The 14,441-nt window shown below is 43.9% G+C and overlaps 1 protein-coding gene across 1 annotated transcript in view; it reads right to left on the bottom strand.

Moving 5' to 3' along the window:
* The window catches only part of LOC143204312 (E3 ubiquitin-protein ligase MYCBP2), a 113,445-nt gene that overhangs the window by 96,275 nt on the left and 2,729 nt on the right, over positions 1 to 14,441 (bottom strand). Inside the window, exons 5-28 of the mRNA XM_076416897.1 lie at positions 13,136 to 13,383; positions 12,767 to 13,084; positions 12,542 to 12,709; positions 12,270 to 12,488; positions 12,040 to 12,211; positions 10,893 to 11,568; positions 10,699 to 10,830; positions 10,507 to 10,647; positions 9,940 to 10,108; positions 9,650 to 9,877; positions 9,455 to 9,594; positions 8,057 to 8,181; positions 7,432 to 7,939; positions 7,103 to 7,373; positions 6,762 to 6,974; positions 5,869 to 6,618; positions 5,623 to 5,817; positions 5,446 to 5,565; positions 4,871 to 4,957; positions 4,259 to 4,810; positions 3,958 to 4,181; positions 1,330 to 1,539; positions 1,021 to 1,274; positions 827 to 968 (exon numbers count right to left, since the gene is read on the bottom strand). Coding sequence (XP_076273012.1) covers positions 827 to 968; positions 1,021 to 1,274; positions 1,330 to 1,539; positions 3,958 to 4,181; positions 4,259 to 4,810; positions 4,871 to 4,957; positions 5,446 to 5,565; positions 5,623 to 5,817; positions 5,869 to 6,618; positions 6,762 to 6,974; positions 7,103 to 7,373; positions 7,432 to 7,939; positions 8,057 to 8,181; positions 9,455 to 9,594; positions 9,650 to 9,877; positions 9,940 to 10,108; positions 10,507 to 10,647; positions 10,699 to 10,830; positions 10,893 to 11,568; positions 12,040 to 12,211; positions 12,270 to 12,488; positions 12,542 to 12,709; positions 12,767 to 13,084; positions 13,136 to 13,383 — 6,262 coding nt within the window. The remainder of the gene's footprint in view (positions 1 to 826; positions 969 to 1,020; positions 1,275 to 1,329; positions 1,540 to 3,957; positions 4,182 to 4,258; positions 4,811 to 4,870; positions 4,958 to 5,445; positions 5,566 to 5,622; positions 5,818 to 5,868; positions 6,619 to 6,761; positions 6,975 to 7,102; positions 7,374 to 7,431; positions 7,940 to 8,056; positions 8,182 to 9,454; positions 9,595 to 9,649; positions 9,878 to 9,939; positions 10,109 to 10,506; positions 10,648 to 10,698; positions 10,831 to 10,892; positions 11,569 to 12,039; positions 12,212 to 12,269; positions 12,489 to 12,541; positions 12,710 to 12,766; positions 13,085 to 13,135; positions 13,384 to 14,441) is intronic.

Raw genomic sequence — 14,441 nt, 5'->3', positions numbered from 1 at the left:
ATGTTTCCCCCAAATGATATATATATATATATATATATATATATATATATATATATATATATATATATATATATATATACGAAATATATAGCACATTTCTTCTTCTACTTCTTCAATTACTTTCACAACATTTCTGTCCTAGTATTCTAACAAAATAATATTGGTCTAAATAATCTTGTAGTTGTCTTAAAAAATCTTGTGCTGAAAATATTATTTGTGTTTTGCTATTTTTTATATTGAAATAAACATTTTGTTGTATAAAATCTGATTTGGACTCCTTCAAAGACGAATTTATTCAATAAACAAAAACTCACGGTTATAAATAAGACATTATCAGTCATTTTCATGGTAATTTATGACATCAACAGATGCAGAAGTACATGGATTTTAAAACGACATGCAGCAGTATATGATTGAAGAAGTCTGACAAACACTACACTTTTTATAAAAATGTAACTAGTTTCTGTATATTAACCTATTCCAGTGTTTTTTAAAGCTCAAAAATTTTTTAAAGAATTTAATACTTAATATTTCTAGTTTCATAAAAGGAAAGGATTATTTTAAGCGCTAAAAAAATATATCGAAAATATCGAAATATCACATACTTTTCGTTATGTAGCTTTGTAAATTCTAAAAGTTTATTGTGATGCAACATACATATTATGATTAATACAACTGCTAGATTAGGTTAAGATAAAAAGATAAAGTTCTGAACATAAAAATGATAAGATTTTTTTTGTAATTTCATTAAAAATCTCATGTATTTTCTCGAGCGCATACGTTCGAACCCGAATATTCGTTAACTCAGTTATAAAAAACGACTTACCTGTATGGCAGCATACCATCCAAGGCTTGGGTGACTGTAGGTGGAGCTGTCAGTGCCAGACCCTTGGCCAAAAGGCCTCCGTGGTCCGCATATATCTGCGCTGCGACTCCCTCAGCTAAATCCACATCGACGTCGGCTTCATCTACGATCAAAACCATCAACACTATCTCTGTTACTCCGTGAAGAAGACTCACCTCCCATCACGGGCAGAATCAGGTCTTTCTTCATTAGACTGGCCGAGCACATGCCACCCAGAAAAGACAGCTCGGCCTCTAGGTGCTTCAGACCGTTGTAGGATGCGCTGTCCGGAGGCCACTCGTAACCGATGACCAAACACTTGAAGCCGTAAGCGCTGGCGCGATCGTCCTTCAAATAATCCGAAGCCGTCTCCAGGGAAAAAATCACTTCGTTCCCTGGCAAGATCACTGAATTCGCTGGCCACTGTAGACTAAATAGGAACGATGATGGTGCAACAGCGAAAATGTTGTATATATTCGCCATACCTGCCGTTAAATTTATGTAGGACCGGCCAGTATGGTAGCGGGGGAGTCTCGGCTTCCTCCAGAAGAGTAACACCAACGTTACCACTTCTCGAATTGGGCAAGCAGTCCGTGGATGGTATGTAGAGCTGAAGAGTATCCTCCGGCTGAGCTGTGGAGCATATCGGATCGAATTCCAGCGACATCCACTTTATACAATCCGGAAATAAAACCCTGGAAGAACACGTGTCGGTTATTTTTATACTGATGAAGTTGCTGAGTTGATTGACCTTTTCCCACACTCAAACATTTGACATAGAAGCTTAAATTGCCAGAAATCTAAAATTAGATGCTTATCGCAGTCATTTAAGAGCAAAGTTCGGTACTTTTAGGGTATTTTTTTCGTAATTTGAAGCTTTATTATGAGAAATCGAGACAATGTATTTTATTTAAAGTATCGCTCGCTCATCGATAGTCGTTACTTTTTCCCATTCTTCAGACAATTTACAGATTTCAGTTCGAAAGAACGATGTATCCTTTGAAACTATATAAGTGAAATGCCGCTTAGAAGAAGCAAGGTCTGGTAAATACGGAGGATGGGGTAGCACTTACTTAGCTTGGAGGCACGTATATTCGGCTTTGTCGTTGATGCATGACAAGGTGGTCCCCATGAATTTTTCACTTTGTATTATCGTAATGAATCCACTTTTCATCACCAGTAATAGTAAAATGCAAACATTCGTTCCGATTTTGCCATTGATACAGCATATCACATATTACGAGAGAGCTTTGAACGTCTCTTGGCGTCGATTCATAACAGGTCAATTGAAAAGGTCTGACCATACATGCCGCTATCAGAATTAAATCCATATGTTTTTTAGTTAGCTCCAATACCCAAAAGACGCGTGTATAAATTTGACAGCCGTCGGATCATTAGTTTGTGAATTATAGCATTTTGAGTGAAGCAGCTTTTGTTATTGTGAAAAAAAATAGATAAAAAGAAATTTCGCGTGTTGATAAAATATTGTTTTTTGAAGGGAAAAAATACAGCTGAAGCAAAAACTTGGCTTGATATCGAGTTTCCTGACACTCTCCCAGGAAAATCAACCATCAAGGATTGGTATGCTAAGCTTAAACGTGGTGAAAATATCACCGAAGACGGTCAACGCAGTGGACGCCCAAAAGAGGTTGTTACCGACGAAAACATTTAAAAAATCCACAAAATGATTTTGAATGACCGTAAATTGAAATTGAATCAAATAGCAGACACTATAAAGATATCAAATGAACGTATACATTATATCATTCACGAATAGTTGGGTGTGAGAAAGTGGGTGCCGCGCGAGCTCACTTTTGACCAAAAACAACGACGAGTTGATGATTCGGAGCAGTGTTTGAAGATGATCAAGCGTAATAAACCCGAGTTTTTGCGTCGATATGTGACAATGGACGAACAATGGCTCCATCATTTCACTCCGAAGTCCAATCGGCAGTCGTCCGAGTGCACTGTACACGGTGAACCCGCTCCAAAGCGTGGGAAAACGCCGAATGCGTGAGAAACGGAAAACAGTCGGCTGGGAAGGTTATGGCGTCTGTATTTTGGGATGCCTATGGAATAATTTTCATTGACTACATTGATTTGGTGTCAAAATCACCACTTTTAAAACCTCGAATGTTGAAAAGGATGAAGCACGGTTGTCATAGCATTCGATGAACGCCAGCTGCCATTTTCTTCAAATTGTAAGAAGTAAAACTTTCCACAAATATGATTTATACGATGCCAATTCAAACATTTTCAACGCACTGAAAATATGTTTTGTTCAAAATAAAGGTGGTTATAAATGTGCCCGCAGTAATTAATACACAGTAACACCATCTGTTGTAAATAGTTTAATTCATTTATTTATAGGCCAGATAATTGTTTATCCTGCTTATGTCAGAACAGTCTCTTCTTCTTGACGAAAACACGTCTTCAAGAGCACAACATTTATCAGAAAAGTTGGTATATCTCTGCAAATTAGTACCAACAGACAGTAAGTAGTTCTTAAGTTATAACATAATGGTGACTTATTATTACTATCAACATCTGATAGCCGTCAAGGCTAGCATAAAATATATTACAGCTGAAGCAATGTTAAAAATCAAATTGATTATATCAGTTACGTGCCTTAGTTTTTATAATTTGATTTTGATCTAAGATGCATATATACTATTATAATTCCTTTGGTATTGTATTAGTAGCTTGAACATTTGTACGACATATGACCGAATTACTGCGAATGAATATCTCGATATCCTCAATGATCAAATTCTTACTATGACTAACAAATTGCTGCTGAATACTACAATATTCCTAGATGATAATACCTAGATGCCCATACAGAGATTCAATCTTAGTTGATTGATGAAACATGTTCCCTGATTGGCAGAATCACCGATTTACAACATAATTTAAACATTATGGGGACTTTTAGGGCAGAAAGTGAGGAGTAGTATTTCTATCTCCAACATCATTGAAGCAATTAGCGGATATTTTGGTACAACAATTGGACAACGTTCTGTTAAAAAATATTCAGTTGTTGATGCAGATGGTGAATTTTATTTTGTCCATTTGTTATATCAAGAATATTCGCATTTTCATCATAAACTTACCTATAATTAGAAACAGTGGCGGGTTTGTAAGGATGATCACTCTCTACCCACACACAATGATTGCTAGTGGTGGTTATCTTGTTATCAGCTATCTCCTGAGCTGACGCACTTGAACTGACCAAAGCTTTGGTCGTACTGCTCGATGGACTTGGGGAGCTCAACAAATTTAAGGCAGCCACATGAGGTAACAGTTCTTGGATAAGATTCAACACTTGAACGGCACTCTTAAATAAAATAAATCATATATATATACAGAAACAAATCGTTTATAATTAATTAATGGGGAGCTGAGTTGACGTACCTTGGGGTCACTGGACGCCAGGGGACTTATATGAGCCAACACCAGAGGCAGCAGGGTTTTGACGATGCAGGACTCGCTGAGGATGCTCGCGGACGGCATCTCGTCGACTTTCTCTCGAGCCAGCATCAGCAACTTGGCCGAGTTTTGTATGATGGCGCCCGTCATGGTCAGAGCCGTCCTCCTCGCCTGATACTCCAGCTTGGAGGTGGACGATTTGCCGCACTCCACCGGATTGCTGTAGTACAAGATGACGGGGATCTGACCCCTGGTCAGGGTCGTGCCGTTAAAGCTCAACGAACACGTGGAGAAGGTGAAGGTGGTGTTGTCGGACCCTTTGACGGAATTTAGACCGCCGTCGCCGTTGTTGGTACGACCCCCGTGGTTCCGCAGACGGATGGCGTACTTCGCGTTCTCCTTCACCGGTACCGGCCGGTCGAACTTGATCTCGAAGATGTCGGGGGCGAAGTCTTCTGGGCCGAAGAAACCCCTGGTGATCTCCAGGCTGTTCCATCGGTGGGTGGCGTGGTTCTCCAAACCGTTACAGAGACTAGTCTGGTGAAACGACGGTATGCGATCAAGAAAATTACGATGATAGCGTCCAGATCAACTTACGTCTTCCAGAATTTCCAGTTCGTACTCATAGTGACCGATTCCTCCATAGATACCGACCCCCACTATCGAAATACCGGCTCTATCCACCTAGAAAGGACGAATTTTTAACATATCTTGTTAAAATCAATATCAGGAGTCTCACTTCAACAAGACAACAGAGTATACGGATCAAACTGGTTTACTGACTCATATTTTAGACTGTTTTGAAAGATAAAAATATTCACCAAGAAATTATTAAACGCTGTCAAGTATGATAAGGTGGTTCAAAGTTCTCTATACTGATACAAAAGGATATAGCAGATCTATTTGCACTTTTAGCTGATGTTTATCAAGCTTCCTGTTCAGTATGACAGTAGACATAATAAGTCCGATGCCCGCTGATAATGAGGCTTTGAGCATTCTTAACCAGGCTAAAATATTGATAACAAAAGGGCCACCGACAGTTATAACTCTCTACGACATCCATATCAAGAAAATATAAGCCAGCTTCAGAAAAACATGGATTACGATCATAGAGAATGATCTGTCTAAGATCAACAGTTTCTGATACCGGAACAATTTGGATTATTCATTACCTGGAAGCAAACAGCATCAGGAGAACCGTTTCCAGTGTTCCAGGTTCTGGACTGGTTGGTCCTAGTGAATCTAGACGGTGTCATGTGAAGAATCCGACCACAGACTCCTTGGAGCTCCTCCTAAAACACCAACAATAAATATTAAAGCTCTTAGGCCAGCGGGACTCGAACTCATACGTCTGCCGAGCTGCACTGATGCACCAACTCAGCCAAAACCCTCGCCAACAGATGGCAACAGTACTTGGACAGCTCCGGCAGCGAGATCATCGAGTGTTTCTGAAGAATTCTCAATATGGGGTCCGAGATCAGGTTGATTAGACGTTCGAGGACATCCGCCCAGGTCCAGGTGAGTCCTATGTAGTTGGACTCCATCTGCAACGATATCTTGGTACCCTACTCCTCGAGATATCAACCGCAACTCACCTGGCTCTTGTAGCTCATGTGTTCAACGAGAATGGGGTAGCTGTGACAGTCGGAGACGTTCATCATGGGGTAGCCAGTGTTATCCGACGGACTCAGCACGCGGTGCACAGAGTTCTCAGCGCTTGGATTCGGATTCAACAAGGGAAAAGTATTCCTTAGTCTAACGGACGGGGCGCACAGGGCACACAGCACTGCACTCAGGAGCATCTGGGTGTTTGACTGACTGTGAGGGTTGTAATCCTCGCAGGTTTCCGCCAGGAGATCACAGAGACACGTCCATTTCAAATAGGCGGTGGGATAGAAAGCGTGAAAACAGCTGACGAACGTGTTGTGACACTCCTGGAGGATCTTGTTCATCAGGACGACGCTATACACCTTCGATTTGCTGGACTTTTTGTTCTGTATCATCAACGGTATGTTGTCGGACAGTATCTGCTTTAACAGAGAGCGGATATCACCCACGCACTCGGCCAAGTGGACGTTCTCCAACGGAGCCTTCCTGCTGATTTGTCTCGGATAGATTTCGTTCGTGTAGGTGCAGATGAGTCTGAGGCTCGCCGTGCTGATGTAGACCAAGCGTTCCAGCTCCAAGTTTGTGTACATGTTTTTGATGGACTGTCCCTCCATGATGCCCCACTTGAACGTGTTCCAGGACCACTGCAGAAGCGACAGGAGACTCTGGAAGCACTCTTTCGTCACGGTTTTGGAGAACTCCTTCGAGAGGATGTGGATGGGTTCCACTATGTCCACCTGAGATTGATGTGAATCGAAATTAAGTTAAGCATAGATCCGTGATGTCATTAATTGTACAAATATGATTGCGCCTTTTGTTTGATTTATTCCAGAATTTCTCGAGAAAAAGGCGGAGTCATATTTGTAGGTCTGGCGCTGACCTGCCGCGTCGGACTCTGGTTTTCGGGCGTGACGATCTTGTAGAGCAACTGGGGGATTTGACCGGCGTTCACATCCGTGCCGTTGTTGGACTTCTTGGACGATTTGAAGTAAAAGAGCACCTGGTCCTCGGTGGTGACCATGGTCTGACCGGAGGAACCGCAGTCGCTGCTGGGGCCGCTGATCCGGCACCAGGCGACGTACCATCGATGAGCCTGGAAGCAATCAGAAGAAGCTTGATAAGGGTAACAATAAATAATGACTGAATAAATGACAAAACCTTTCTTCGGACACCTCCGGTTATTTAGCGAGTGTTCAAAGAGAGATGTGGTTGAGTGTTTACCTGTAAATGCACTGGTTCGTCAAATAACATGGCGAACTTCTGCCTGGGTCCGCACTCGTAGGGAATCTCTTCGGTCTCCGCCATCAGTTCCCCGTCCACCTCCTGTTCGCCTCCATTGGGTCCGATATCCAACAGCTTCAACTTGGCCGTGTACTCCCCTCTGCCACCGAACAAACCGAAACCCCCCAGCAGGATGTCGGTGTCCGCCATAAAGCGAATGGCCTCGATACTGTGCCCCGAGTACCCCCATCCACCTCCGTGACTTTCGAACCTGAAAACCCGCAAATATCTCAGCCATTCGTTCTTTAACTCCAACCAAGTCTCCCTACCGATTCACCGACTGGAAATCCTCTTTGCAGTACTGCTTCCCGGCCGTCAACTGACGCTCATCCACCTCCTCCTTCACGGCGGTCATTTGCAGTTCCTGCGCGACCGTGAGCGTGTCCAGGCAACAGAGCAGATTTATGGCCGCTTGAAAACGGGTCACGTGACAGTTGGTGGACACGGGCAAGGCCAACTCCGGCGAAAGGATGGTGTTGACGCCGTTACCAGACAGGTTATCCGCCACCACCTTCACCTCCTTGTTGACGGTACCGCTTTTGGTACCGCCGCCAGCGGGAGACGAAGCTTGCAACTCCGAAGCGATGATGTTGTAGCAGCAGACCTCGTGATTGGCCGCGTCGTACGACCAGATGACGTTGTAGATGGGATCCAGGCAGACCGCCTTGTTGGCGAAATCGAGCTGGTCGTGGCCCTTGAAGGAGTTACAGTTGCCGTCTTTCTTGTTGATGATCAGGCTCTTAAAATTCCTGGCGCCCTCCTGATTGGGGAAGAGGACTGCGGGAACGCCAAGTTGAGAACGGTTTGCGGATATCTATGGACCGTGAATTAATTTTCAAGGCTCTGAAGGCTCCTCGACAATCAATCCACGCTCCTAGTAAATGGCGGTGTTACCTATCGAGTATTTGTTCGCGCTCACGGTGGACTTGGAGATGCTCAGAGAATTGATGAGACTCTCGTCTAGTTTCAGGAAGGTCTGATCACCAGACGCGCCCACCCATGTGGCTCTACGTCCATATCTGCACATATCAAGAAAAATATTAATGACTAGTATGAGAGGGAGCCAAAAAATGGGCCGAGAACACAATGCCATTCGTAGACATAGTAGAGATGTGTTCCAATAGATGCAATTAATGCGAGCTTCACCGCAACAACTGCTGTCCAAGTTTCTATTATTTTTCGAAATCGTTATGGCAGATTTAAAAGAACAAAGATTGTGTTTGGAATGTTGTCACCTGTCTGAAAGTTTGCCAAAAACTATAATAAATTTTGAAGCAAGAGGGCGTTATAAGTCCCGAAAATATGTTGAGGAATTAATGTGAAGGCGATAGTCGCTCTATTTTTATGTTAAGAAACATATATGGACATACGAAGTTCAATTATCGAGATGTTCTGCAAAGAGTAACATAAAAAAATATAATTTTTTTAGAACAAAGTCCTGAGAAGTATTGTGCGGGCACCCAAATACTACAGAACTGACTACCTTCATCAAGACCTTCAGATACCCATAGTCAGTCAAAAAATCAAGAAAATTGCAAGGGGGCATGAAAAAAGACCCCATTGAGTCTCATGGGAATATTGAAGTATTGCAACTTTTGGATACAACCAGAGTAGGACATAAACTCAAAAGAATCAAACAATCTGATCTTGTGTAGTGTTGTGTAGTAAGGTGCATGTAATAAAGAATACAGCAGTGACATATATAAACATTATTTCATCAATGACAAAGATAGGGCCGATGGGTCTTCCTAGTTATATACCTAGATTTAAGTTATCATAAAGATAAATTGTAAGTTAGTCGGAAACGACTGGTAACAATGTAATAATTAAATAATAAAAAAAGATGTTCATGAGTTTGTTTTGCGGGAATGTATTCCTCTTGCCCAGACTATTATTAAGAATTTTTATTTAGAAGTCCTAACACGTCTACAAGACAATATGCGGATGAAACTTCCGGAATGTTGACGGTTCTTTCATCACAGCAATATTTTGGTCTCGCTGGGGTAGTTCCTCGTGGATGTGCCAACCCTAACTTGCCAAAACTAAGTTTTTTTGTTTTCCAGAATCGAAAATATCTACACGCAGCAAGGTGTGAGCTTTAAAAAACAGTTTTCCAAGGAGCACTGAAGGATATCAATGTTGAAGAGGTCCAGGTATCTCAAACAGTGGTAAAAAAGACTCAACAAATGCAATGCACCTAATGGACTGTACTGCAATTGCTATAACATATATAATAGGAATAGTTAAAAAACACTTTTTCTCCACTTCCATATAACCAGCAATCATACATACCTTGGTCCAACATTTGGTATCGGTCCCGGTATACTATACCACGGAGTTCGAGGATTACTATACTGGGAGGTACTCGAGCTCTGGCCAGCTTGGGAATTGTCCTGGGAAGTTGTAGAAGGCAGTCGACCCAGCTGTCCTTTCTGTGAGTAAGAAAATCCCGATAACTCTTCCTCGACCTATGAAGACAACACTGACCTCCGCATTCCCGAACGTGTACACCTCTCCTTTGTTGGTCAGAATCACCGTGTGGTTGCTGCCGGCAGCTACGTGAACTGCACCAGTCGGCAGCTTCACGAACTGGATACTGCTCTTTGCCAGAATGTCGCCACAGCCCAGCTGACCGTACAGATTGGAGCCGAACGTCAGGACTTGACCGTTCTGAAGCAACAGCACGCTATGATGGAGACCACAAGCAATTTGTACCTAGAACCGGAACATAATCCGGTCAAATGACGAACGTGGGGAAGTTCGGAACAGTGACGTACCACCGGGCTCTCTGACGGTAATGACAGGCGTGCCGGGGGCAGACAGGTGACACGAGCAGCGTCCCTTTCCACGTCCGAGCTGGTCTGCTCCTTGACAGTCCCCAGTAGGTTGTGTTGACGAGTTGAATTCGCAGCTTTGTGAGTGGGAGTGGCCAGAACCGACGATCTGCTGAAGAATATCGTTATTGCAGCATATTAAGTGATCAATTATTACTATGCAGCGGAGATAATTGGTTGGTTTATTTTTGTCAAGCAGTACATTACAAAAACACCATTATTTTCAGCCGAATGTTGCTGAAAGACTTCAAATGGCTTCGCTTTGTCTACAGATTCTTCTTGATGATGTATAATTTAGTAACCTTATTTTATGTTCTATGTTGAAATCTTGGATTAGTTCAAAGATCCATTTGATGTTGATCTTGCATAACAATAAGTACGGGATAAAGGGCAAGAGATCAATAAAGAAAAATAGCTAAATAGTGGGAGAATATAAAATTGTTTAGAAACAACGAAGAGAAAGACTGTTTCGTCGGAGTGTTAAGCCGAACAATCATCTAATATACTCACCTAGAAGCCTTAACTTTGGCCGAGGGCTTGCTGGAACCGGCCGCCGATTTCTTGCTCTTGTTCTTCCTGTCCTCCAACCGGCTCTGAAGCTGTTCCTGCAACTTGGAGCGTTGCTTGGAGGGAATTACGATTTTGTTGTCCCTGCAACTACATTTCTTACCCCAAAGCTAACCAGTTGACCAGTGTTGTTACCTGAATAACGAGTCGAATCTCATCATTCCTGCTAGGTCGGCTAGCTCGGAGTTATCGACCACCTCTCGGGCGCAGATCCTGCAACATCCGCATATGGCGCATCCGCTGTCACCCTCACCACAACCACATTCTCTGCAAAGAGAGTGTTTTTTTTTTTTAATTTTAAAGGTGTTGTCTAAAAAATTGTGACTTACTGTCCGGGGTTTCGATGAGCGCTCATGGAACTTAAACAGCTGATGGAGTAACCGGTACATTCCCTACAAACAGTGCACACCATGCACATGTCGTCGTGCCAGGCGTGAGTGCCCGCTGGACAGATATTCTGCTGCACCTCCCCAATGTTCCCCTCGGAGAAGCTGGCCCTGTTATCGGACTCCTTGGGATTGGTTTCAATCTCCTCGTAGTACTCCTGCTCCTCCTGGACGGAGCACGTATCCATGGCGATGATGTGCGTATAATTACCTGCGCACAAACCAGTTAAGGACCCCATAACGACGTTTCGGCGTCTCTCACCGTCTTTGTTGATGGGCTTGACGAACTCGCGCCCGCACTGGAACTTGTTGTTGATGCCGAAGGTGTACACGCTGCCCTTGGACGTGAGCGCGATCGCGTGGGCCTTCCCCAGAGCCACCTGGGCCACGAATTCCCCCTTCAGGCCTTGCACCACCCCGGAGGAGGGGTCCGCGTGCGCCGTGTCCTTGCCGAACATTAGCAGCTCGCCATCGCGGGTGACCAATGCGGTGGTACCGTTGTTGCACGCCCCGCTTACGATCATGACCCCGTCCACCTTGATCATCTTCTTGGGCTTCACCGGCTTCGGCTGACGTCGCACTTTGTTCTGGTCGCCGTCTTCACCACGTCGTGCCGTACCTTGGAACATAGGAAAGTATCCTTCACCACAGATTTTTCTGTTAATATTTCCATCATCATATGAGTATTTTACTTCCAAACAACAAGAACAACACGTATGATAATATGTAAAAAGATTGGAATTCCATTTTATTTACTACCAACCCGGTCACATATATTTTGTTTTGTTTGAGGATCGACCAACCGACGTACTTCATATTGGAAAACAAACGAAAAAAAACAACGAAAGAACATTCGTCCATTATTGTGACAATAAACGACACAATAATTAATATATCTCATTTACCATCATTAATGATATGCTATTGGATAATGGTTAAAAAATGTTAATAGTATGAATTAATTTTGGGGCATTTACGCTCCACGACAAAACTTTAGCACACCATACATCTCCTAATAAAAATACATGTGTAGCTTTAAAATTGTAAGTTCAAAAATCCCTCAAAATTAATTCACGATCGTTCTAATTACCTGCGAAAAAGACGGCGCCGTCTTCGGTGATCAGGATGGCGTGCAGCCCGTCGTGTCCCATCGCGATGTGCGATATCTTGGGTGATTTGGTGAGTACCAGCTCCGACCACCTTCCCGTCCTTATCCCGCCCTGCTTGATCCCGATGGCCGCCGATTTCCCCGTATACAAGACCTAGGGGACGTTCATTATTACGTAAATGTGATCTGATTGTGAACCGGAAGCATACAACCTTTCCAGTAACGGTCCTCAACAGTCCGAACTCCTTCCCGCCGCACACTGTCGACACCTCCTCCTCCGTGTTGATGTTGATGGTATAGGCGCTCGCTTCCTCCTCGAAGGGCGCGTAGCCCAAGGAGTCGACGCACTTCCTAGCCAGTTTCAGGGGCAGCTCGCTCACCAACGACGCTGGTACCGTGTTCTGGTTCAGCATCCTGACGACGAATCCGTCCTGCAAGCGGAGATATTAGCGGGAGCGTCACCGCGATAACGGGAACAAATTACTTCTTTGGCTGCGGAGATGGTACCAAGGAACTCGCCGTCGGAGAAGACGACGGACGCCAGTACGTCGCGGGCGTGCAGCGGTACCGATCCGGAGATCAACAGGTTGGTCCTCTCGACTATCAAGAACTCCGCGCCCCGTCTGCCGTTGAGTTTCAGGTACAACTTGCCCTGAAACCAGGAATTGGTGAGATGACGGACCACTGCCGCGCGGCCTGGTCGGCTTACCGAGCAGAACACCAGGGTTCCGGTGTCGTTGGGATAGAAATCCGGCTTCCACATGGCGACGTGCCCCTTGATGGTGCCCCCGTAGCCGCTGCCGATCTTGAACAGCCCCCGGGAACTGTACAGGTACAGGAATTGGCCGTCGAAGGCCAGGGACTTCAGCGTCAACGACACGTTCTGCAGGTCGGAAGGTACTTTGACCGAGAACGCATTGATCTTGGACGTAGAGGGTACGCCGTTCGTCAGCCAGTCCGGACGCACCATCTTGCCCAGCAGCACCCCGTGGATGCTCCTTTGTAGCGAAGACAACACCGCCGGCATCTAACAATCCAAGACCTGACAATCCGCTTCGGACAACGACAGCGTCCTTACCTTGATGTTTTGTATGGAGAACGCCCTGGGGCACATGAGCAGGGCCGCGGCTGCACTCAGGTACTTCCCGGTATCACCTCGTACCACTACCAGAGACAACAAGCAGGCGCAAGCCACGGCCGTCAGGTGGGTACCGTCGTTGGGTACGGAACTCTCGGGACCGTGCAGCGTGGCCAAGTCCAGTAGGAGATCAAAGAGGGGATCGATGATGTCGGGGGGTTCGGATTTCAACCCCTCCGGAACCTGTCCTGTTCGCAAGAAAAACGAAACCGTTGATTCGTACCGTTAATTCGTTACCGGGTTTCAAGCTTCAAGCTTCAAGCAATCAAGCTTCAAAGCTATGCATGTTATATTTTGAAAATATTAAGTTTCGTGCCTGAAAACGTGTATTTGCGACACGCATTACTTTTGTTATTTAATCAAAAGAATTTTCATTAAATTCCATTAAATTCAAAAGAACCATCGTCGTTTGCTAGTAGAAACTTACAGTGGAAGGAATGTTCTGGTAGGCCGAAAATGTTTCAAGATGCGAAACTGCAAGAGTTAATGGATGAGGACCGGACACAAGCTCAAAAACAATTGGCAGAGGTATTAAATGTGGCTCAAGAAACGATTAGCGACTGATTACGAGCTATGGGGAAAATGAAAAAGATGGGCAGATGGGTGGCACATGAACTGAACGGTAGACAAATGGAAAACCGAGAAATTGTCCATGAAATGTTGATTCAAAGGTATAATCGGACGTCATATCTGCATCGAATAGTGACGGGTGATGAAAAGTGGATTTATTTTGAAAAACAAAAAATCATAGTTAGCACCTGGCGAAGCTGGCCGATCGATTCTAACGCGAAATCGTTTTGGTCGCAATACAATGCTCTGTGTTTGGTGGTATGAGAGTGGCTTGATGTACATGATCTCTTGTAGGTGCACTGTTTATGTTAAACATGATTGTTTTAGATATTTGGTGGTTTCCAGAGTTTGGATGGCATTGTTTGAAATCTTTTTATTTTCATGCATTCTGTTTTATTGCAGTTTTCGTTTTTCAGCTACAGTTTCCTTGATTTGTTTCGGATAATGAATTCCTTTAATTGTACTCATTTTTTTTTTTTTTTTTTATAATTATATACATTGTTACTAGTCGTTGCCGACTAACCTACAATTTGTCCTTATAATAGCTTAAATCTAGGTATATATCTAATAGGACTCATCAGTCCTACATAGTCTCTAACATAATAATAATTGTTTTAACACTTTGAGTTTTTTCTAATGCACCTCACTGCACTACACTACAACACACTACACAAGT

This window comes from Rhynchophorus ferrugineus, unplaced genomic scaffold (genome assembly GCF_030347505.1).
Source record: "Rhynchophorus ferrugineus isolate W39M unplaced genomic scaffold, kcgeb_rfMv2 rfM10, whole genome shotgun sequence".
NCBI lineage: Eukaryota > Metazoa > Arthropoda > Insecta > Coleoptera > Curculionidae > Rhynchophorus > Rhynchophorus ferrugineus.
Note: the sequence above shows the minus strand (reverse complement) of the source record. Positions and strands in the feature narration are given on the sequence as shown.